Source organism: Engystomops pustulosus, chromosome 6 (genome assembly GCF_040894005.1).
Source record: "Engystomops pustulosus chromosome 6, aEngPut4.maternal, whole genome shotgun sequence".
Classification (NCBI taxonomy): Eukaryota; Metazoa; Chordata; class Amphibia; order Anura; family Leptodactylidae; genus Engystomops; species Engystomops pustulosus.
The window spans coordinates 75,573,465-75,596,259 of NC_092416.1; the positions used below are offsets into that span (position 1 = coordinate 75,573,465).

The following is a 22,795-nucleotide window of genomic DNA, read 5'->3' on the forward strand; positions in this document are numbered from 1 at the left end:
AACAATTTTCACATGCAAATCAAATGGTACAAAACACATGTATTTTTACTGAAATGTGAACAGACAGCTAGAATGATGTGTATAAAAATATTTTCAATAAAAATGCAAAAATGTAATTGAAGTACACTAAATACAATTAAAAAACCTCTACTTGAAAACCATGGAGTGAACTAAGGTACAAAATATGATTCATCCCTTCCTATAGCGACTTGAAATTGCTGAATGCATTATATGGTGACATCATGTTGTATGGTGGATTTTACAGACCTGTTCATAATGGAGTAACTGAAATAGTTAAACTCAATATTTAGTGCTAGGGGTTCTGTATACTTTTAGCCAGATAATGTCTTCTTATGAGTTGTTTTTTATTCTCAGGAATAGAGACATGAATAATAATAGCCATTATTTTTCTGTATACTTTTCCCATTCACATACGTTGGTGCTGGACGCACTTGCGTATTGTTTTGTCAGTGTTGGTCAGGGCAGGAAAAGTCCCCTCACGCAGTGAAGGTTAAATACCATAAATTGTGCGCTGTAGCCTCTTCTGTGCGTCCAGGCAGAATAAGCTCCTTTCCTCAGTGGCTGCTTAATCATCTTGATGGGACTTTTGGAGCGGAGCGTCTTAGTGCTGGCGGCTGTGCACACTACTCACGGCCCTGTCTTTTCTCTTACTGTCATAATCCAAAATTACAGATGTGAAAAGATTTAATAAGAATAATCATTTTCTCTTATTTGCTATGGGCCACATTAGAGGAAGATGTATCATGTGTCCCCTAGTAGATATTTCATGAGACATTCATATTGTGGTATATTCTTCAAAGGATTCAACTCTTGAGACTCTCTTGTAATTCCCATCCTTTAATTATAGAACATGTTGCCTCTGATCTCTTGGATAGGCTGTATTCTCAGTGATGTCACGGCTGATCTCTTATGGATGGATCGGCTGTATTCTCAGTGATGTCACGGCTGATCTCTTATGGATGGATAGGCTGTATTCTCAGTGATGTCACCGCTGATCTCTTATGGATAGATAGGCTGTATTCTCAGTGATGTCACCGCTGATCTCTTATGGATGGATAGGCTGTATTCTCAGTGATGTCACGGCTGATCTCTTATGGATGGATAGGCTGTATTCTCAGTGATGTCACCGCTGATCTCTTATGGATAGATAGGCTGTATTCTCAGTGATGTCACCGCTGATCTCTTATGGATGGATAGGCTGTATTCTCAGTGATGTCACGGCTGATCTCTTATGGATGGATCGGCTGTATTCTCAGTGATGTCACTGCTGATCTCTTATGGATGGATAGGCTGTATTCTCAGTGATGTCACCGCTGATCTCTTATGGATAGATAGGCTGTATTCTCAGAGATGTCACCGCTGATCTCTTATGGATGGATAGGCTGTATTCTCAGTGATGTCACTGCTGATCTCTTATGGATGGATAGGCTGTATTCTCAGTGATGTCACGGCTGATCTCTTATGGATGGATCGGCTGTATTCTCAGTGATGTCACTGCTGATCTCTTATGGATGGATAGGCTGTATTCTCAGTGATGTCACCGCTGATCTCTTATGGATAGATAGGCTGTATTCTCAGTGATGTCACCGCTGATCTCTTATGGATAGATAGGCTGTATTCTCAGTGATGTCACGGCTGATCTCTTATGGATGGATAGGCTGTATTCTCAGTGATGTCACCGCTGATCTCTTATGGATAGATAGGCTGTATTCTCAGTGATGTCACCGCTGATCTCTTATGGATGGATAGGCTGTATTCTCAGTGATGTCACCGCTGATCTCTTATGGATGGATAGGCTGTATTCTCAGTGATGTCACCGCTGATCTCTTATGGATGGATAGGCTGTATTCTCAGTGATGTCACTGGTGATCTCTAATGGATGGATAGGCTGTATTCTCAGTGATGTCACCGCTGATCTCTTATGGATGGATCGGCTGTATTCTCAGTGATGTCACGGCTGATCTCTTATGGATGGATAGGCTGTATTCTCAGTGATGTCATCGCTGATCTCTTATGGATGGATAGGCTGTATTCTCAGTAATGTCACCGCTGATCTCTTATGGATAGATAGGCTGTATTCTCAGTGATGTCACTGGTGATCTCTAATGGATGGATAGGCTGTATTCTCAGTGATGTCACCGCTTATCTCTAATGGATGGATAGGCTGTATTGCATTCCCTGTGATGCCGCTGCTGATCTCTAATGGATGGATAGGCTGTATTCTCAGTGATGTCACTGGTGATCTCTAATGGATGGATAGGCTGTATTGCATTCCCTGTGATGCCGCTGCTGATCTCTAATGGATGGATAGGCTGTATTCTCAGTAATGTCACCGCTGATCTCTAATGGATGGATAGGCTGTATTCTCAGTGATGTCACCGCTGATCTCTGATGGTTGGATAGGCTGTACTCTCAGTGATGTCACCGCTGATCTCTAACGGTTGGATAGACTATATTCTCAGTGATGTCACCGCTTATCTCTAATGGATGGATAGGCTGTATTGCATTCCCTGTGATGCCGCTGCTGATCTCTAATGGATGGATAGGCTCTATTCTCAGTAATGTCACTGCTGATCTCTAATGGATGGATAGGCTCTATTCTCAGTAATGTCACTGCTGATCTCTAATGGATGAATAGGCTCTATTCTCAGTGATGTCACTGCTGATCTCTAATGGATGGATAGGCTGTATTCCATTCCCAGTGATGTCACCGCTGATTTCTAATGGATGGATAGGCTCTATTCTCAGTGATGTCACCGCTGATCTCTAATGGTTGAATAGGCTGTATTCTCAGTGATGTCACTGGTGATCTCTAATGATCTCTAATCGCCGCACTCACCGTTCACCTATCCCGTGGATAGGGCCTAACTTTTGTTTGTGGGAAAACCACTTTAAGCTGAATCTTCAATAACATCACTGCTGATCTCAAATGGATGGATACGCCTCACACTTAGTAATGTCACTGTTGATCTCTAGTGTAAGCATAACTTATGTCCATTAAGTTAAGTTAGTGGTTTAATATGCACACAGTTGGATTCAATCAGGTGTATTATAGAAGAGGTTCCTCTTAACTCCCAGCAAACACCTGTATCACTTCTTGATTTCATCTATATTATTTCTTTAGTATGATGCACATGTAAGTCACAAGTTCATTCACATATGCAAATCTGTACAGTCACTGATTCAATCTCATTACTTATCCAGCTCGTGGCAGTGGAGAGTTCAGTGATTCTGGGGAGAGTGTGCAACTCGCTGGTGGTGGCATCACTGAACTCTCCGCTGCCACGAGTTGGATAAGTAATGAGATTGAATCAGTGACTATACACATTTTAATATTTGAATGAACTTGTGAATTACATGTCCATCAAATAATGATATAAACAAAATCAAGAATTGATATGGTTGTTGCATGATATTTATTAGTACAAGGATAACCTATGTCACCACTACTGGATAACTGTATTGCCAGTGATGTCACTTCTCCTGTTTGATGAAAGGATAAAAAGTATTCTCAGTAATGTCACCACTTCTGTTTATTTGGATGGTTCTTATTGTCTTTGCTGTTACACTATGGATCCACAATCATTGTTTGTAAAGAGTACAACAGTTTGCTGAGGATAATCTCTTGCACCATCTTTATAGAGCTCTATAAACTAAAGAAACGATTCTGATTGCTCCACAAGTTAATAACTTCTGCTACTACCCTGCTGTATTATTTAAAAACTGTTATAGAGTTTTCTTCTCCGGCACAAGAATGGTTCCATTTTTCATTCCAGGAGTAGATCACTCTATTTAAGGTTAATTATTGATTTCTAGCTACATTAGTTACATAGTAAGAAATGCTCAGAGCTGACCAGTTATACAGTTATTATCGTGACTGACACCTTTTATACCACCTGCAGGTTTCACTATGAGTGGAATGTGTGGAATATAGGTGATGTGGGGGCCTCAATGCATCATATGCAGAAGCTAGATTGCAAGGTATTCTGTGAGATTTTAGTGACTGTAGAAGTCTAGGATGTATGATTCAGAGAAATGTATTGTGCCCCTCAAGTGTTGCAGACCTTTTATGTGTACAAACTATTTTTTCATGTACAGCTACAATATTCATAGTAGTTACTATAACAAGTGTAAAAGTAGTGGCTTTTGAAAGGAACAGTCTTTTGTGTCTTATAATTACATTGTACACTAAATGCATGATAAATATTGCCCAAATTCTCTGTACAACTCTGTACCAACACTACAAGTTCACAATTTCCAGCACCTCCACCTTAGTGTTTGTTACTGTATAGAGCTATGTATTCATAACTGATCTGTATATGTTACAGTGCCAGAGTTGCTTTATGTTGATGACATTCAAGAAGCAGGGGCTTTAGGATGAAATGATGAAACACAAGGAGAGAAGTTACTATTTGTTTACTAAAAAATTGGGGTATAATATTAATACAATTACTTTATATGTTTGAAATACTGCACCACTTCATTATACAAGTGGGAAAGGATTTATAGTCAAAATATATAAAACAGATTTCTTTTTTTTACTTTTGAAATGAATGTAAAATATTTGTACTGATTGGTAATATGGAAGGTCTTCTCTCTGTGCCCACAGATTTCTCCATGGCACTGCTAGAAGTTCACGTGGAGCAGAAGTCATTGACAGTGATAGAAAGTCACAGTGTCACACTCCCTGTCTGGTATTCAAGCAGCTCAGAAGAAAAACCATATATCACCTGGTATATACAGCGTGCTCAGGAGGAGCAGACACAGGTATATCATGTATAAACAAGTGCTAGAAAACAATCCCCCCCATGTACCACTACATACAATAATACTGTCCCTTTTGTACAATTGTATAACTTTCTATTTACAAGAATCTAAATACTATAATATGTATAATATAGTATGGCCGGTATGTAAAATAATGTAACTAATACAATTCTGTCTCTATTGTACAAAAACTACTATAATACTGCCCCTATGTAAAGAAATATAACTAATGTAATACTGTTCCTATATATAAGAATATAACTACTATAATACTGCCCACTATGTACAAGAATATAACTACTATAATACTGCCCACTATGTACAAGAATATAACTACTATAATACTGCCCCCTATGTACAACAATATAACTACTATAATACTGCTCCCTATGTACAAGAATATAAATACTATAATACTGCCCCCTATGTACAATAATATAACTGTTATAATACTGACCCCTGTGTAAAAGAATATAACTACTATAATACTGCCCCCTGTGTACAAGAATATAACTACTATAATACTTCCCCCTATGTACAGGAATATAACTACTATAACACTGCCCTCTATGTACAAGAATATAACTACTATAATACTGCCCCCTATGTACAGGAATATAACTACTATAATACTGCCCCCTATGTACAAGAATATAACTACTATACTACTGTCCCTATGCACAAGAATATAACTACTATAATACTATTTATTTGTACATAAGTATAACTACTGCCCATGTGTTTAATACTGGCCTTCCCCCAAGGTACTGCATAGGAATATTGAACTGACACTGCTCTATAGAATAGAATATGGACTTTACTAAGTGGGAAGTTTCCTATTTATAATCTTCTCTGTGTTGTAATTTTACATTTGCAGATCCTAAAGTACATGGATGGAGAAGTTGACATTGCAGAAGCTTTTACGGGCCGGTTAAATTTTGTGCATAAGATGCCAGCGAAAAACATCTCTATAGTAATTAATAAGACTCAGGCCTCCGACTCTGGACAATATCGCTGCTATGTAAATGTGCGCAACGATCAGTCTGTGGGAAGCGGTAACATCGGGGTGATTGATGTGTCCATCCTGGGTGAGTGCAGGATGTTGTGATGGATTGGGATAGTCTGCTGGAATGTTCTGATATTAATAACATGCTATGTGAAATGCTGGTGGCTCAGGATGCAAGCGATTGTGTGGAGGGTGGGACGATCTGCAGATATCATTATCATTAGACAATGAATAAATACATGGGGGAAGGTGGAGGGCACACAACAGTAACTGGTGTTATTAATAGAGCTTATTATGTAGGAGGAAAAATGTAACCCCACCCAAAACTAACATTTTGTTGAACAGGATTATTGTACATCAAACCGCACTTAATAGGGGCCAAAATAAGTAGAGGGGTCTGAGCTTGGAAGTTATGATATACTGAATTAACTACAATCCACTGTAGTCATTGCCAATACATGAAAGTAGCCACAGTTATATTATCAATATAAGTATCCAGTTACATTACTTCTAGTGCCTCTGTCACTTTACTATTCATGATCAGTGTATCCGATACGGCCACAGCTATTGCCCTTATAATAGTAACCAGCCAATGCCCCATAATTTCATAGCCCCAGTCAGTCCCTAATAATACTACTGTAATATTACAAGTCACAGTGTGGTAGATTGTGGCACAATGTGGGCCATGGAGGGGATGCCCTGGCCTGCCAAATTTACTTTAACCTGCATCGAACTACAAGCACAGTTTACAGATGATGTAAGGTCTGGCCTGCTTTGATTTCATCCTGGTGCAAAATAGCTGTGGCATATTTAATACAACCTCTTAGTAAATCCATTGTGCCGAATGCTGGTGGGAAGAATGCACCAGTCTTAATAAATTCCCCCCCAGTGTCTATGTAGGATGTGGGGAGAATGTTTTATATGCAGCTTTTTCTACCATTTGTAATATTCCAAGCCACGCCTGCCCGCAGTGTGCCTAAAAAAATCGGGAACACTGGTAGATCGGGAACACTTCTCCTCCAAGCTGGATCTGTTTGGACAAGGTCTGCTTTGACAGAGATTATTGCTATAGTCTCCACCAGAAAATGGCATAATAAATATGGGAAATTAAGTCTATAATGACCACAATTTGGAAGCCCTGCATCAGGCCTGGGGATATGACTGCATAAGAAGTTACTAACCACCACCTATTAATTACACTCAGCACTAACAAAGCCAACAAGGTGAAGTTAACAGTCTCTTAAAACTAAGGGGCATATTTATCAAAAGTGTCTTACAGTAAGATGGTGCATAGTCTTAAGCCTGCAGCAGAGTAAATGTGTTCAGTCCATGGAATCATACTCATGTGCTGGTCAGATTCCATGGATGCAGAATATGATGCAAGGACTCCCTGTCTCATGGCGCACAGCGGCAAAGGCATTTGCAGGCAGGGAATCATTGCTTCACATTTCTGTTTGTTGTGCAGTGTAAAGCAGTGCAGGACTGCTTTACACTGAACTGTGTTCAAACACGAGGACCGATTCCATAAATCTGCGTGCAGGGGATTCCATAAATGCATGCCACTGGTAATGCATTTAGAACTTTTGCAAATACAGTTATTCTTGACTTTCACTCCAAATTTAGAACATTCAGTGGGTTTCAATATCTTTCTTATTTTCTTTATTTGATGGTGAAATCTTTATTGTCCTTCATAGTTACAAACACTTAATTACTAAATATTAAACCTTGGCGTTTCCAAAGACCCATAGAAACATTCCTGATTCAATTAATTCATCCCCACTCCATAATAAAACACCTCTCACAAAGAGAACGAAGGAGGAGTCAAAAAACTAAGAAAAAAGGGAGCCTTGTCATATATGCCATTTCCCTCTGGAAGAGCACGAAGAGATACTTAATAATCACATAGTGATAGTTTACAAGCATAACAATAGGGATGAGTGAACTAATCTAATTCTTATCTTGTGCAGTCTGGGACCAACAAGAGCTGGGATAATTTTCAAATATTCTATGAAATGTAAAGTTCCCATTTCTAGGCCGGAAAATAGCCTCAGTATATTCTTCTTTTAACCTCAATATATTGTTATCATGTTATATTGTTAAAATAATCTTTATTGATATAGCGTCATCAAATTCTGTAGTGCTTTACAGATTCTAGGGAACATACAAACAGTCATGTAAGACAATAGGAGTGAGGGTCTTGCTCGCAAGGGCTTACCTTCTATGAGGTTGATGTGGTGACACTAAGGGGTATAAGAGATTGTATAAAGGTCCAGACATTTTTATAGGGGGATGTATTCTGACATGTGTTGCTTAGTAAGTAAGTGTTATAACTTTTGAAACCTTACTCATCAAATCAATTATGAGATTTTTTCCCCACATGTTGCACTTCATTTTAGTGGTAAATTTCAGCTGAAAAGCTTTGCGTTTATATATATAAAAAAAAAAAGAAAAAAAGAAAGAATCATAAATATATAGAAAGAATTGCCATTTTAAAATCCAAAATCATAGCATTTTCATAATTACGGACATTGATTAGACAACAGTTAAAGTTAAGGGCATCACAGCTCAGCCTGCCTGACTATGTGTACTGTCTGCTGAGCTTATTTTATAATTGCAAAAGAATCGTTTTCTGAGCAGTCACAGATAGGACTGTCTCATGTGATGCGTTGTTGAAGCAGTTTGGGATTGATAACAGATCAGACCAGAAAGAAGAGCATGCTGCAGAGACAAGTACAGTATACGTGGATAAGGAGGTGAGGGTCATTGGCAGAAAAAGCCATAAAACAAATAATGGAGCTAAATAGGAGTGGAGAAGCTCTGTGCTATTTTAGCAATCATGCCATCTGGTGGATATGGATCAGTAATGCAATCTGTGTTAGGTTGTAAGTAGAAGGTTTTACCGCCTTCAAATAATATAAACATCAATTACAATTGTGAGAAATTAATTTCATTTATTTTTTTATTTACAGTGCCTCCTTCTAAACCCGCATGCCAATTACATGGAGATCCCTACATTGGTGCCAATGTTACCCTCAGCTGCAAATCTTCATCTGGACATCCTGTGCCTATGTACTCCTGGATAAAGAAGGCAGCGGTAAATGTGGTTTACTTTCCTCCTGTTCATGGTAAGTATGGGAAATTTATGCAAACTATTAAATATGATAAAATATATAATATTTGTTTTAAATATATATGATGGTGCTATATAACTAAAGATTATTATTATTATTATTATTAAGTGACCTGCTGTGATGTTGTTGTTATATCACGGTGGCTGGATGGGGTCTCTCTCCTTTATAACTCCCTTAGTGCTGAGGCAGACCCTTTACTATGATTCATATTTAACTCATGCTGTTTATTTCCTTCTGATCTTCCTTGAGATGGTTCTACTCTTTCATTGGAGTCCAGCTGTGTTTAATTAAACTGATCAGGCTTGATTAGAAAAGGCACACACCTGTCTATATAAGACCTCAAAGTGCATGTCAGAGCACGTGAGAATCATGAGGTCTGAGAAACTGCCCAAGGAGCTCAGAGATAGAATTCTGGCAAGGCACAGATCTGATCAAGGTTACAAAAGAATTTCTGCAGAACTCAAGGGCACAAGAGCACAGTGGCCTTGGTAATCAATAAATGGAAGAAGTTTGTGACCACAACTCTTCCTCAACCTGGCTGTGACTGGAATGAAAAGATGAAAGAAAGATGAATTCGGCCAAGTACAGAGATCTCCTGGATGAAAACCTCTTCCAGATTGCTCTGGACCTGAGACTGCACCAAATGTTCCCCTTCGGACAAGACAATGACCCTCAGTACACAGCTAAAATAACAAAGCAGTGGTTTTAGAACAACCGTGTGACCACTCTTGACTGGCACAGCAAGAGCACTGACCTAAACCATCTCTGGAGAGACTTGGAAGACTTGGAGACTTGGCTTCCACCAATGTTGAACAGCCAACCTGAAGGAACTGGAGAGAATCTGCAAGGAAGAATGACAGATGATCCCAAAATCCAGATGTGAAAAACTTGCTGTATAATTCCCAAGAAGACTCATGGCTGTACTAGCTCAAAAGGTGCATCTACTCAATACTGAGCAAAGGGTCTGAATACGTATGACCATGTGATATTTCAGTTTTACTTGTTTAATAAATTCGCAAAAATATCTACATTTCAGTTTTTTTCCTGTCAACATGGGGTGCAGAATGTACATTAATGGTAAAAAAAAGAACTTTTTTGATCTCACTCCTAAATTCTCCTAAAATTCTTCCCTTCACTACCTCCTCACAGGACCTCTCTTCAACTGCTCCTCTCACATCACCTCATTCTCACTGACACCAAACCAAACCTAAGACTGACCTACCCCTATATCTAACAATTGTTTTTTATTGATGGGGATAACTCACTTTCTGGAAACACCCATCCATCTAGATCTCAATCAGCCTGTGGTAATAGTAAACAGCCACTAGGGGTCAATATTACACCCTAAGTCTAAAATAACATAATATTTGTCATGACAATTGCATTACATATACACAGGCCCGGCGCCAGCACCCGGCTAACCCGGGCAAGTGCCGGGGCCCCGGGGTACTGGAGGGGCCCACGGATCTCCCCGGGTCAGCAGGACATCTGCCCCGCTGCCCGGGAGATTCCTTTCCTCTCTCATTGCGATCTGTGTCCTCCAGACACAGATCGCGATGAGAGCATTTGCACTCACTGCTTTCCCACAGGCTGAAGGCTGAAGGACCTTTGATGACGTCGTGGTCACATGACCTGCCGGGGAAAGCAGTAACAACACGGAGAGAGCTGCATCAGGTGAGGGGGAGACATGACAGGGGCCAGGGAGGGGGTCAGTGTGTATACAGGAGGGGGTCAGTGTGTATACAGGAGGGGGGCAGTGTGTATACAGGAGGGGGGCAGTGTGTATACAGGAGGGGGGCAGTGTGTATACAGGAGGGGGTCAGTGTGTATACAGGAGGGGGGCAGTGTGTATACAGGAGGGGAGGCAGTGTGTATACAGGAGGAGGGGGGGCAGTGTGTATACAGGAGGAGGGGGGGCAGTGTGTATACAGGAGGAGGGGGGCAGTGTGTATACAGGAGGGGGGCAGTGTGTATACAGGAGGGGGTCAGTGTGTATACAGGAGGGGAGGCAGTGTGTATACAGGAGGAGGGGGGGCATTGTGTATACAGGAGGAGGGGGGTCAGTGTGTATACAGGAGGGGGGGCAGTGTGTATACAGGAGGAGGGGGGCAGTGTGTATACAGGAGGGGGGCAGTGTGTATACAGGAGGGGGGGGCAGTGTGTATACAGGAGGGGGGGCAGTGTGTATACAGGAGGGGGGCAGTGTGTATACAGGAGGGGGGGCAGTGTGTATACAGGAGGAGGGGGGCAGTGTGTATACAGGAGGGGGGCAGTGTGTATACAGGAGGGGGGGCAGTGTGTATACATGAGGGGGGGCAGTGTGTATACAGGAGGAGGGGGGTCAGTGTGTATACAGGAGGGGGGGGCAGTGTGTATACAGGAGGGGGGGGCAGTGTGTATACAGGAGGAGGGGGGGCAGTGTGTATACAGGAGGGGGGCAGTGTGTATACAAGAGGAGGGGGGCAGTGTGTATACAGGAGGGGGCAGTGTGTATACAGGAGGAGGAGGGGCAGTGTGTATACAGGAGGGGGACAGTGTATATACAGGAGGGGGTCAGTGTGTATACAGGAGGGGGGGCAGTGTGTATACAGGAGGGGGGGGCAGTGTGTATACAAGAGGGGGTCAGTGTGTATACAGGAGGAGGAGGGGGCAGTGTGTATACAGGGGGAGGGGGGTCAGTGTGTATACAGGAGGGGGGGCAGTGTGTATACAGGAGGGGGGGCAGTGTGTATACAGGAGGGGGGGCAGTGTGTATACAGGAGGGGGGGCAGTGTGTATACAGGAGGGGGGGGCAGTGTGTATACAAGAGGGGGTCAGTGTGTATACAGGAGGAGGAGGGGGTCAGTGTGTATACAGGAGGAGGAGGGGCAGTGTGTATACAGGAGGAGGAGGAGGGGGGCAGTGTGTATACAGGAGGGGGGGGCAGTGTGTATACAGGAGGGGGGGCAGTTTGTATACAGGAGGGGACAGTGTGTATACAGGAGGGGGCAGTGTGTATACAGGAGGGGACAGTGTGTATATAGGAGGGGGGGCAGTGTGTATACAGGAGGGGGGGCAGTGTGTATACAGGAGGGGGGGCAGTGTGTATACAGGAGGGGGGGGGCAGTGTGTATACAAGAGGGGGTCAGTGTGTATACAGGAGGAGGAGGGGGTCAGTGTGTATACAGGAGGAGGAGGGGCAGTGTGTATACAGGAGGAGGAGGAGGGGGGCAGTGTGTATACAGGAGGGGGGGGCAGTGTGTATACAGGAGGGGGGGCAGTTTGTATACAGGAGGGGACAGTGTGTATACAGGAGGGGGCAGTGTGTATACAGGAGGGGACAGTGTGTATATAGGAGGGGGGGCAGTGTGTATACAGGAGGGGGGGCAGTGTGTATACAGGAGGGGGTCAGTGTGTATACAGGAAGGGGGGCAGTGTGTATACAGGGGGAGGGGAGGAATGTGTACACGGGGATGGGGGGGGGGGCAGTGTGACTACTGGAGGTCGGCCCATAAAGGGGCCCACTAGGGCTCTGTCGCCCAGGGGCCCACTAAAACCTGGAGCCGGCCCTGCATATACACTACATTGCTTATAACAATTTGGTAATGCCCTCTGGGTACACACCACAGAAAATAAAAATCCAACATTTTACTTTGTCAGATCTCAATGCCTACAATATAGCCCATAAAACCATACAAAATGAGATTTCTGCAATGCACCATCTTTTTAGCTGTCACATAAAAGACAATAGAGGTCATTTATCTTTATTTTTCTTGCTGCTTTTTCTGTCTTTTTTTTTAGACTTTTTTTTAGCGCATTGCAATTTTTGCGCCTTTTTGGGGACTTTTTGAAATGTTCGCTGGACATTTGTTTTTCTTCAGTAAAAACACATAAAGCCTGTATTCCAGATGTGCTTAATGTCGCAAATTACATTTATCATTTCAAATTGTATCAAATTTGTGTCATTTTTTGGCGCAAACAAAACATACTTGGACATAAATGGAAAGAAGTGACTTAAGACATTTGTGCCACATTTTTGCAACAGTTTGAAAAAAGATTACATTTAACACATGGTATTGATAAATTACCAAAGAAGCAGACGGAAAATAGACAGACAAAAACTAGCCAAAACAAACAGAAATAGACAGTCCATGGCTTGAGAAACCGCACACATCGTAGATAGAGAGATGCTAATGTACAGCCCACAAAGCAGTGTAGTTATGCTAGATAAATTTTCCTCTGCCTATGAAACTGTTGGTTAAGTAGGTTATATTATTAAAGGAAATCTACCATCAAAGTCAAGCATGATAACACAGTGACACTTACTCATAAATCCAGGCACCGTGACTGGGGTAAATCAAGGTGTTATCCATGGCCTACTTCCTTCTAAAATCAACTTTTACAATTATGCTAATGAGCCTCAAAGGCTCCAGAGGATTTTACCAAAGCCTCACTGTGCTGTAGCTACTCAGCCTATATCCCCCGCCCCCTCTTTTCCCTCAGTAATATCACCCTCCCTCTGCCTGATGTAATCTCAATACAGCACAGGAAATTTCAGCCCACTGTGGGGGGGGGGGGGTGCTCCCTGCACACTGTAACAGCCTGTAATCTGAAGCACGGAGGGGCCTTGAACCCTTCAGGCTCATTACCATGATTTTAAAAGTTTATTTTAGAAGGAAGGAGGCCCATAGATAAAAAAATGTAAGAAGATAACCACAGTCCTTGGTTTCTCACGCATGATTTTGATGGTAGATTTCCCAAGTGATGCTTACACAATAAACATAATTTTTACCCACTTACTTTACAAATGTACTCAGTGTTATTGTTGGTTAAGACCCTATCACCTAGTGATGGTCAGTGTAATATTCCTGCGTGTGAGCAGGGACTCTCTAAGCAGGCACTTCATGATTCCTCTGTGCTGTGATATGCTGTGAGCTGAAATCTGGATTACATTATCAGGGTACTGGTATATCTACACCTTCATTTAGCTTCTGAATATTCACTAGTATCTGATACAGAGAAAAAGAAAGATGAGACAGATCAGAGATGAGATATCCATGAGATCCATGTGATGGATATGACACAGTGACACTCCAGCACTGCTACATCTCAGCTATATCACACACACAGTCAGCACTGCTGTGTCTCCTTCCTCTGATATAAAGATCTTATCCTGCCCATAGCTTGTAGATTTTCTCTCCTTGTGCTGCTCTTTGCTGGTAGGTAGTGTGAGAGACTGTGTGTGAGCTCACGAACACTAGCAAACACTGCATTACATAGCCGCCCAAAAGCTGGACCAAGCTTACAGCAGTCTGGCGTATTCATGAAGGGGCGGTCCGAGGCACTCCACTCTGCTTCTTCCCGCACGGCCCCTCCCACACTATATGCCGGTGGTGACTGCCAGGCTTCAGGCTTCCTGGGGTAGTGCTAGGGAGCTGCTTACTTCAGTAAGCAGCTCCTAGAGCCAATATTCGGGTGACAGGTCCTAATGACCTAATGACAGGTTCGCATAGCCATTTTGACTATTTGCAAATCAGCTTTTAAATTACAATACTGCTTCCACTAATTTTTAAAAATTAGGGGGAGGAGGGAGGGGGATAGAGTTACCAGAGCAGAGAGGAGACAATGATACCACAGGGACTCGGACACCCCTGCCACTCAATGCAGTATGCTGCACATACTGGTCACATACTGATGACCTATGCCTTCAGGCCCAATCCACAGTATAGGAGTAGTATAAGTTCTGGTGACTCTGTGCCTCTGTTGGTTGGGCATGATGATGAGTTGGGGTTGGAAGTTCTGCATAGCTCTTGTTTTGGAGGCTAAATAGATTAATAGCCTGAAATCATATATTGCCAATGGCACTTATAGACAGCTAATTAGAGTCACCAACCCAATTCAATACACTTATACATAGGTGAGGGCATTTACGGTAAAACATAACTTTTAATCAATAATTAATCAAAATAAAAAGGAAACATAACTTTTAATCAATAATTTAATCAAAATAAAAAGGAAAGCAAAAGACCACCATGTACATAAACACATCAAACTGACCACCACTCCATTGTCAGTCTCTCCATAAAACATGGTGATTTTCAGAGTCCTTATACAGAGTATATGCAAACACAAACAGCATCAATTGTATGAACGTAATCTTAGGTCGTGTCACTATGAAAAAATGTTCCGATCTCACCCATCCTGCGAGTTACGATAAAGAGGGTTGTTGTCGACAGACTCAAGGAACTTCCAGGTCAAGAGAAAGGTGGAAGCACTGCCCCTAGTATGCCCTGAACTCAGCTCACCCTCATACCCCGCACATAGCTCCCATCCTAACAAGGACGGTCCCAGGTTGTCCCTGATATTAGGAAAACCCTAGTTATCCCTATGGGTCCAGTTCTGATAGCGTTCCTGACGCGTTTCCATTGCCACAAACAGTGAAACTTTCATCAGGGGAATCATATAAATTGATGTAAATCAGTGCTGCAGTGAGACGGACAGTGGTCAGTATTGTGGATCAACAGTGGCATAGTCCACTCCTGTTTTGGAGGCTACTATCTTATACACCACTGCTGAAATGTTTTATGCTGCTGTGATCTTTCTTATAATGTTGCAGATAGATTTTATATGTACACTTGTATTTTCAGATGCTGTGAAGGGGACCTTAACCTTGACCAATCTGACAGCAGACAACACTGGAGTGTATCAGTGCACATCCCGAAACATAGCAGGGGTGTCTGATTGTAACATCACTGTGGAGGTGAAGTCAGGTGCGTTTGGCTGAAGGAAAGTATTAATTACCTGTAGAGTTGTGGTATTTCAGGTAATTACACTCATCTTTACTTATATCCTGCAGTTTCAAGGACGGCAATAATTGTGGGTGCAGTTGTGGGGTCAATTGCTGGACTCTGCTGTCTGGCAATTTTGGCGGCTGTACTGTTCTACCTGTACCGGCGTGGAAAGAAAGCCTCACAAGACGAAACCGAGAATGACATCAAGTAAGAGTAACACGCTTTTCTGGTCAGATGTTTGTTTAGTATACTAAAGGGTATTTCAGATCATAAAATATATCCCTTTATTTTCTTCAATAGCATTAGGCTGTACTGTCTGAAAGCATTGCCCCCCAGCTTTGCTAGTGTCCTGAAGAGCAATTCTACCTAGTAACACACCAGTATGACCGCAGGATGAGCCTCAACAGAGCTTGGCAGAGCTGCTTGTTCTGGATTATGGGAAGGTTGTTTGGCAACCACCTCTAGGAATTTTGGGGCACAATAAAAATGTATTTTTTTAGTAAACCTGTGAAATAATTAGATTACTTATACAATAGACTGTGATACTATAGTACTACCAAAACAAATCAAATATGAATTTACTGTCTAATGAAACTAATACATTTTTTACTTGCAGGGAAGATGCCCCAGCTCCAAAAACTCTTCCATGGCCTAAGGGCAATGATTCCGGCCTTGCATATAAAAATGGCACCTTGTCTTCAATGAGCAGTCATCGGGATCACAAGCCATACCCACCCAAATCACCATCTGATACCACGTCTGTGAACACAGCCACGGGGAGCAACTTAGGCTATAGACCACCTTATGTCAATGGCAGAGTTACTACGCCTACACCCAGCATGTCCAGCCAATCACTGCCTACCTACATGGCACCTTCCAATGGGAACTATTATAGCACAGCAGTGCCAACAAACCGTGGCACCCTGCAGAAAACAAATGAGGTGGATCCACAGCCCCCCAGAAAAGAGATAAACATCCCGTCTGGGGTCACCTCATCCAATCTTGTGCGGATGGGGGCTGTGCCAGTAATGGTGCCCGCTCAGAGCCAGGCAGGCTCTCTGGTGTAACACTAACCATCTCCATTATTACGCAGAACAGAATGTTTACAGGACTCCGCTGCCAAGAGTTATGAAACACTCAGAATTACCATCCGTCCATATTATTTGTCAGCTGAATACTCTCAGTAAACATCTCATCAGACCAGGAGACACAGGACATTCTCCAGGTTACTTGTCTCATCAATGCCATATTCCACGTTGTGTACGTATTGATGCCCTAACATTTTTATTATACCATCAGTTCCCAAAATTTGAGATTTTATAAAGTTTTTCTTTGAACTTTATTCAAAATTACATTTGACATTTATGTTCTGATTTTGGACATCATAAACACTGCTCAGCTGGGGGGCACCAGCAAATACAGTTGAGAATAGTCATGGAACTGGACACTGTCTTCTTTCTTTTGCATTGTTCTTAAGTACATGGCACCTCTAAGATAGAGGGTGCTGTTCTGGAAGTGCTGAGGAAAAGCTTGCCGCATTAGTCTAATCTCTTTGTGGAGTCCTAAAGTAATCTTGTTTCCAGGTGTTTAAAGGGGGAAAAGCTGTAAGGACCCAGGGGATGCAGCTTTGCTAGCATATTATGTAAATAACCCTTTCATAAATTTGCCCAAGCTCAGTTTTACAAATTGGTTATAAAGAATGTTATTATGATAATGATTATAATGATATGTGTATCTGCCAGAGGACAATACCTGGTACCATGCAGGTCATGGAAAGTCATGTTGGGGTTTGTTCTCAATGCTATTGTACTTTTTTAGCCATTTACTGCAGTGCTCTGTACCTATGTCTCTCCAAATGTGTAGAGTCTTAAAGCTGAAGAGACACAGTTAACATATCAATCCTTTTCAGGGTGTGCACTTACATCAACTTCACGTATACATTCTAAAGGATGTAAACCATTGGTTGCAAGTACATTCATTGGACAATACAGTGACTATTATTTTCTATCATAATTCCCTTTTCTTCTAAACATACTAATTTATAATAGGGAATGTAGTGCTCTGTGGGTTACTTAGAACGTATTACACAAAAAGGTTTAGATACATGACTAAGCAGACAACATCACACATCAAAGGCCTAGATTCATATGGCGCTTACAGTATGACACATAATCAACTTGGAAGCAGCATACAGTATCACACTTAAAGGGGTTTTCCCACAAACACAAGTTAGGCCCTATCCGCAGGATAGGGCCTAACTTGCTGATCAGTGGGTGTCTCAGTGATGAGACCCCCACAGATCACAAACAAGGGGTCCAATGGGGTTCCACGTACCTCCGTCCGACCCCTTGTCACACCGTCAGAGTAATAGAGCAGACAGCCGTGCATGACCATTCTGCTACACTAATCTCTATGGAGCTGATAGAGATCGCTAAGCACCACGCTCGGCAATTTCCATCAGCTCCATAGAGATTACCGAGCAGAACAGTCATGCGCGGCAGTCTGTTCCATTACTCTGACGGCGCGACGAGGGGTCGTGGGACCCCATCGGACCCCTCGTTTTCGTGATCGGCAAGTTAGATCCTATCCTGTGCTTCGGGCCTAACTTGTGTTCATGGGAAAACCCCTTTAAAAAGCTTAGATATCAGGTTGAATGGACAATATCGTGCCACATCACCTTACAAATATAGCTCAGCACACAGTATCATACATGATCAGCTTAGATACACAGCTCAGCAGAAATGAACCGCATAGATACATGGATTTCCAGAGAGTCTCACTAATTATCAGATTACATACAATACATGGCTCATTGGCCAATTAGATATTATTATCCTATTTATGTGTCCAGAGTATGACACGTAATCAGCTTGGTAGCAGCAGACAGTGTCACACATGATAAGGTTAGATACATGAATTAGCAGACACTATCACACATTACAATCCTAGATGCAGCAGACAGTGTCACACATAATTGGGTTAGATATATGGATTAGCTGACACTATCACACATTAAAAGCCTAGATACAGCAGACAGTGTCACACATAATAAGATAACAGGCTTAACAGAAAATATCATGCATATCATCAGCTTACACATATGACTCAGCAGTAAATCATATAATACATAATCCAGCACACATTATCACACACATAGATACATGACTTTCCAGGTCTTATTATAAATGATCTGCTTAGATACATGACTTAGATAGCATCACACATCATAAGGCTAAGATGGATGGTTCAGCAGAACGTTGTACTTGGAGATGATATAAAATTACATTAACATTGTATGATTTGTGAACTAGACGTTGGTTTCTATGACAACAGAAAGTCTTGAATGAATTGACGTTTTGGAAAGCATTGACAGTGGGCAACTCATGCCATATCCATAGTGGGGCAGGATTCCCGATCAGTACATTGTGCGGACATTTTTATATGTGGAATGCACATATAACCCCTGGATTTCTGCAGTGCCTGCATAAAATAAGCCCAGCAGGTACCAGTTTAAAGGGAATGGATCTCTCATTATACTTTTATGTTACATTTCTGTAGGGTCTTTCTTCTGTTTTATAAGGGCTTCTTCCTTTCAATGTTGCTAAATGCTGGAGACATTTGCTCAAATTTATTCAATCCCCAGTGCCAGTTTTCTGTCAGACGTTGCACGTTCTTTTCAGTGCAAAATGCTTGCACGTGTATGTATAAAGTGTCCGCGATACATGTGTTGTGGCTGCACTATGCCTGACGCTCCACAAAATTCTGCACAAAAAGGGGCGTTCTGGTGCAGAATTGGATCGTGCATCATACAGTGTCCGACAGAATTTTGGGGCACATTTACTATGGGCCTTGCGCCAGCTTTCTATCGGACTTTGCTCACTATTTCTAGTGCAAACTTCTTGCACAGGTATTGAAGAAGTGTCTGCGCCACACTTGTGTTGCATGCGCCCCTTTTGTGTTGCAGCTGCACTAGTCTTCATGCAACATAAATTAGGGGGCGTTCTACTGCTCAGTTGGATTGTGTGCCAGATTTAACATGCAAAGTCTGACAAAAATGTATTGCACGCCCTATTTTAAAGGTGCACCAAAAAAAAGTGGTGCACTCTATCAGAGCAGTGCAGGGGGCGTCAGATTCATGAAGAACGTGTGCCAGAAATCCTGAATACACTATACACTGGCAAACTGCATTTAGTGAAGTTTGCATTGCTCTTAGTAAATGTGCCCCTCTATGTTAAAGGTGCACCAAAAAAAAGTTGGTGAACTCTGTCGGAGCAGTGCAGGCTGCGCCAGATTCTTGAAGAACGGGCACCATAATTCACCTTGTCCAGTTTGCACCGTTTTTGTTAATATGGGCCACTGACTAAAATTTATCAAAGTGTAGTCTGCTTAACAAATGTGCAGGGTGCAGCAGATTATTGAATACTGGCGCACACAGTCTTTAATTATCTGGCGCACCCTGCACTGCTCTGTATGTGTTCACCATCTTTTTTTTGGTGCACCTTTAACACGCAGCGCACGACACAATCCTGTCGAGTCGCTATAATAATTGTATCTCAAACTCTGACTAAGCACTAACACACTCCTTTAAGTGGATATTTTCGCTGTCTTGTCAGGCACAGAGAAGCCGCGACACAAAACTGGTGGAGACACTTTATAAATACATGTCTATGTTCTTTCTAGTGCAAGATACAGAGAAATGGTGCAGCCACATTAATAGACCTGGCCCGTTAATTGCAGTACCTAGTTTTACCACTTTGTGCAGACGAGTCAAGCTGTAGACAGAAATTGAACAGAACCATTAACCTTTAATAACACAAAGCCTTGCAGCGCTGCATCCCTGGAAATGAACAGTTCCTGTGTTTTAATTAGTAAGATGACCTTTATGACCTGTCTATTACTTGGGGAGCATTAGTTGTTTCCCTTTAAATCTCCCTATATTACCAGTCAGTGCAGTATTTGCTCACAGATCGGGATCCTACTGTTCGTACTCAGCTGCGGCAGTAAACCTGCAATCACATGACTTTTATTCTGCTTTATTATTTATGTTCTTTGTCACTTTGTGAATTTTTATGATGAAACTGTACAGAACAGATATAAAACCAAAGCCGCTGAATGGTTGTTATTTTTATGATTTGTGCTGTTATTTGATCGCGCTGTGAACACTCTCAGCGATGCCAAGTTATTCAGCTGTTATATTTAAATAAAATTTTTCATTAAAATGATAACAAACTATATTCTTCTGAATAGTAATTTGTGTCTGTTCTACTTAATCAAAGAACCTTTGCAATAATTTCTACAAGGACATCCTATATCTGTGGTCCCAAACCTTTTTATTGGTCAAGGACCGGCTGTGAGCACAAATTTTCTCCAGGTGGTGGTGGTGAGGGGGTGCGGGGGCTTTGGGGAGTGTTGAGGGTTTGGACAGGGTTTCATTGTTTCATAGCCAAAAATCTATATTTGCATGCCCCACCGTTACTCCCTTTGTGCCCAGCTTATATCGTCTAATTTCCTGAAGCAGAACTCTCCCTGCTTATATCACCCCGTTCCTACAACATGCCCCCTCTTTTTACATTTATCCTCCTACAGCAGCATGAGCCCCGCTTACATTACCCTCTTTAATGCAACATGCCCTCCTTATTTGTCCCCTCTCCTGCAGCAACCCTCAACCTATTTCTATAATCCTCTTTAATGTAGAATGCCCCCTTTTCTGTAGCTACCCTCTTACTTCCAATGTCCCCTTTACTGTAGCAGCCCCTGCCAGTGTCCCCTTTCATGTAGCTGCCCCCCAGCCAAAGTCCACTTTCCTGTAACAGTTTCCCCTTCCAATGTCCCCTTTCTAATAGTATGCCACCCCTGCTTCCCCGCTAGCAGTACGTGTGACTGCACCTTCAGAATGCACCCTTTTGCTTTAGATGTTTGAGTTTAGCTCATAAAAAATGGGAGCAAAAACATAAGAGTGCGTTCACACATGACAGTAACGCATGGGTTTTCAAATGCATAAGAACAGCTGAGAAGAGGAAATTTGGCTGATCACATAGCGTTTACATTGTGTTTACAAAATGCATGCGTTAACGCAAACAAAACGCAACATGTGAACGCAGCCTCAGGGTTGCATTTATTGTTTTACTAGCTGTAGATCCCGGTGTTGCCCGGGATAGCAAATAACTGCACTTACCTATTACAAAATAGAATTGTTTAAAAAAAATATGATATATCTATCTATGCATCTATCTCTCCCTGTCTGTCTCTCAGTTACTCTCCGTGTCTGTCACTCACACTACCTGTCTGTCCCTCATGTCTCATGTTTATCTATGTCACTTACTCTCCCCTTCTGTCTCTCAGTTACTCTCCCCGTCTGTCTCTCACTCACACTCACTGGCTGTCTCTCTGTTACTCATGCACTCTACCTGTCTGACTCTCTGTCTCTCAGTTTCTCTCCCTGTCTGTCTCTCACTCGCAGTCTGTCTCTGCCACTCACTCTCCCTGTCTGTCTCTCTCTCACTCACTCTCCCCATTTGTCTCACACTCGCTGGCTGTCTCTCTGTCACTCACTCACTCTACCTGCCTGTCTCACTCTCACTGACTCATCAATGAACAGTGTCCTATAAATCGACCATTAGAAACCGTTTTTTGTGTTTTATCAAGTTTTTACTTCTTTTAAATATGTACAGGCAGTCCCCGGGTTACATACAAGATAGGGTCTGTAGGTTTGTTCTTAAGTTGAATTTGTATGCAAGTCGGAACTGTATATTTTATCATTGTAATCCCAGCCAGAACTTTTTTGGTCTCTGTGACATTAGGATTTTAAAAATGTTGGGTTGTCATAAGAACCAGGATTAACAATAAATCTTCATTACAGACGCCTGTGATAACTGTTACAGCTGTTTATTGTAGCCTAGGACTAAAGTGCAATAAATTACCAATATCCAGAGGTCCGTTTGTAACTAGGGGTCGTATGTAAGTCGAGTGTTCTTAAGTAGGGGACCGCCTGTACACATATTTACATCAATTCATTTTCATGTATCTTCTTATATGCAACAAAGTTTTTTCGGCTAGCAAATACATAACCTTGTGAGAGTGCTACCATATAGTAAATAGAA

The 22,795-nt window shown here is 42.1% G+C and overlaps 1 protein-coding gene across 1 annotated transcript in view; it reads left to right on the forward strand.

The window, feature by feature from the left end:
• Window positions 1-20,927, forward strand: part of ESAM (endothelial cell adhesion molecule) — a 59,862-nt gene extending 38,935 nt beyond the window's left edge. The window contains exons 2-7 of the mRNA XM_072156621.1: window positions 4,631-4,788; window positions 5,666-5,876; window positions 8,764-8,919; window positions 15,552-15,674; window positions 15,761-15,902; window positions 16,312-20,927. Of these exons, the coding sequence (XP_072012722.1) occupies window positions 4,631-4,788; window positions 5,666-5,876; window positions 8,764-8,919; window positions 15,552-15,674; window positions 15,761-15,902; window positions 16,312-16,762 (1,241 nt within the window). The 3' untranslated portion in view covers window positions 16,763-20,927. The remainder of the gene's footprint in view (window positions 1-4,630; window positions 4,789-5,665; window positions 5,877-8,763; window positions 8,920-15,551; window positions 15,675-15,760; window positions 15,903-16,311) is intronic.
• The last annotated feature ends 1,868 nt before the right edge of the window (window positions 20,928-22,795 follow it).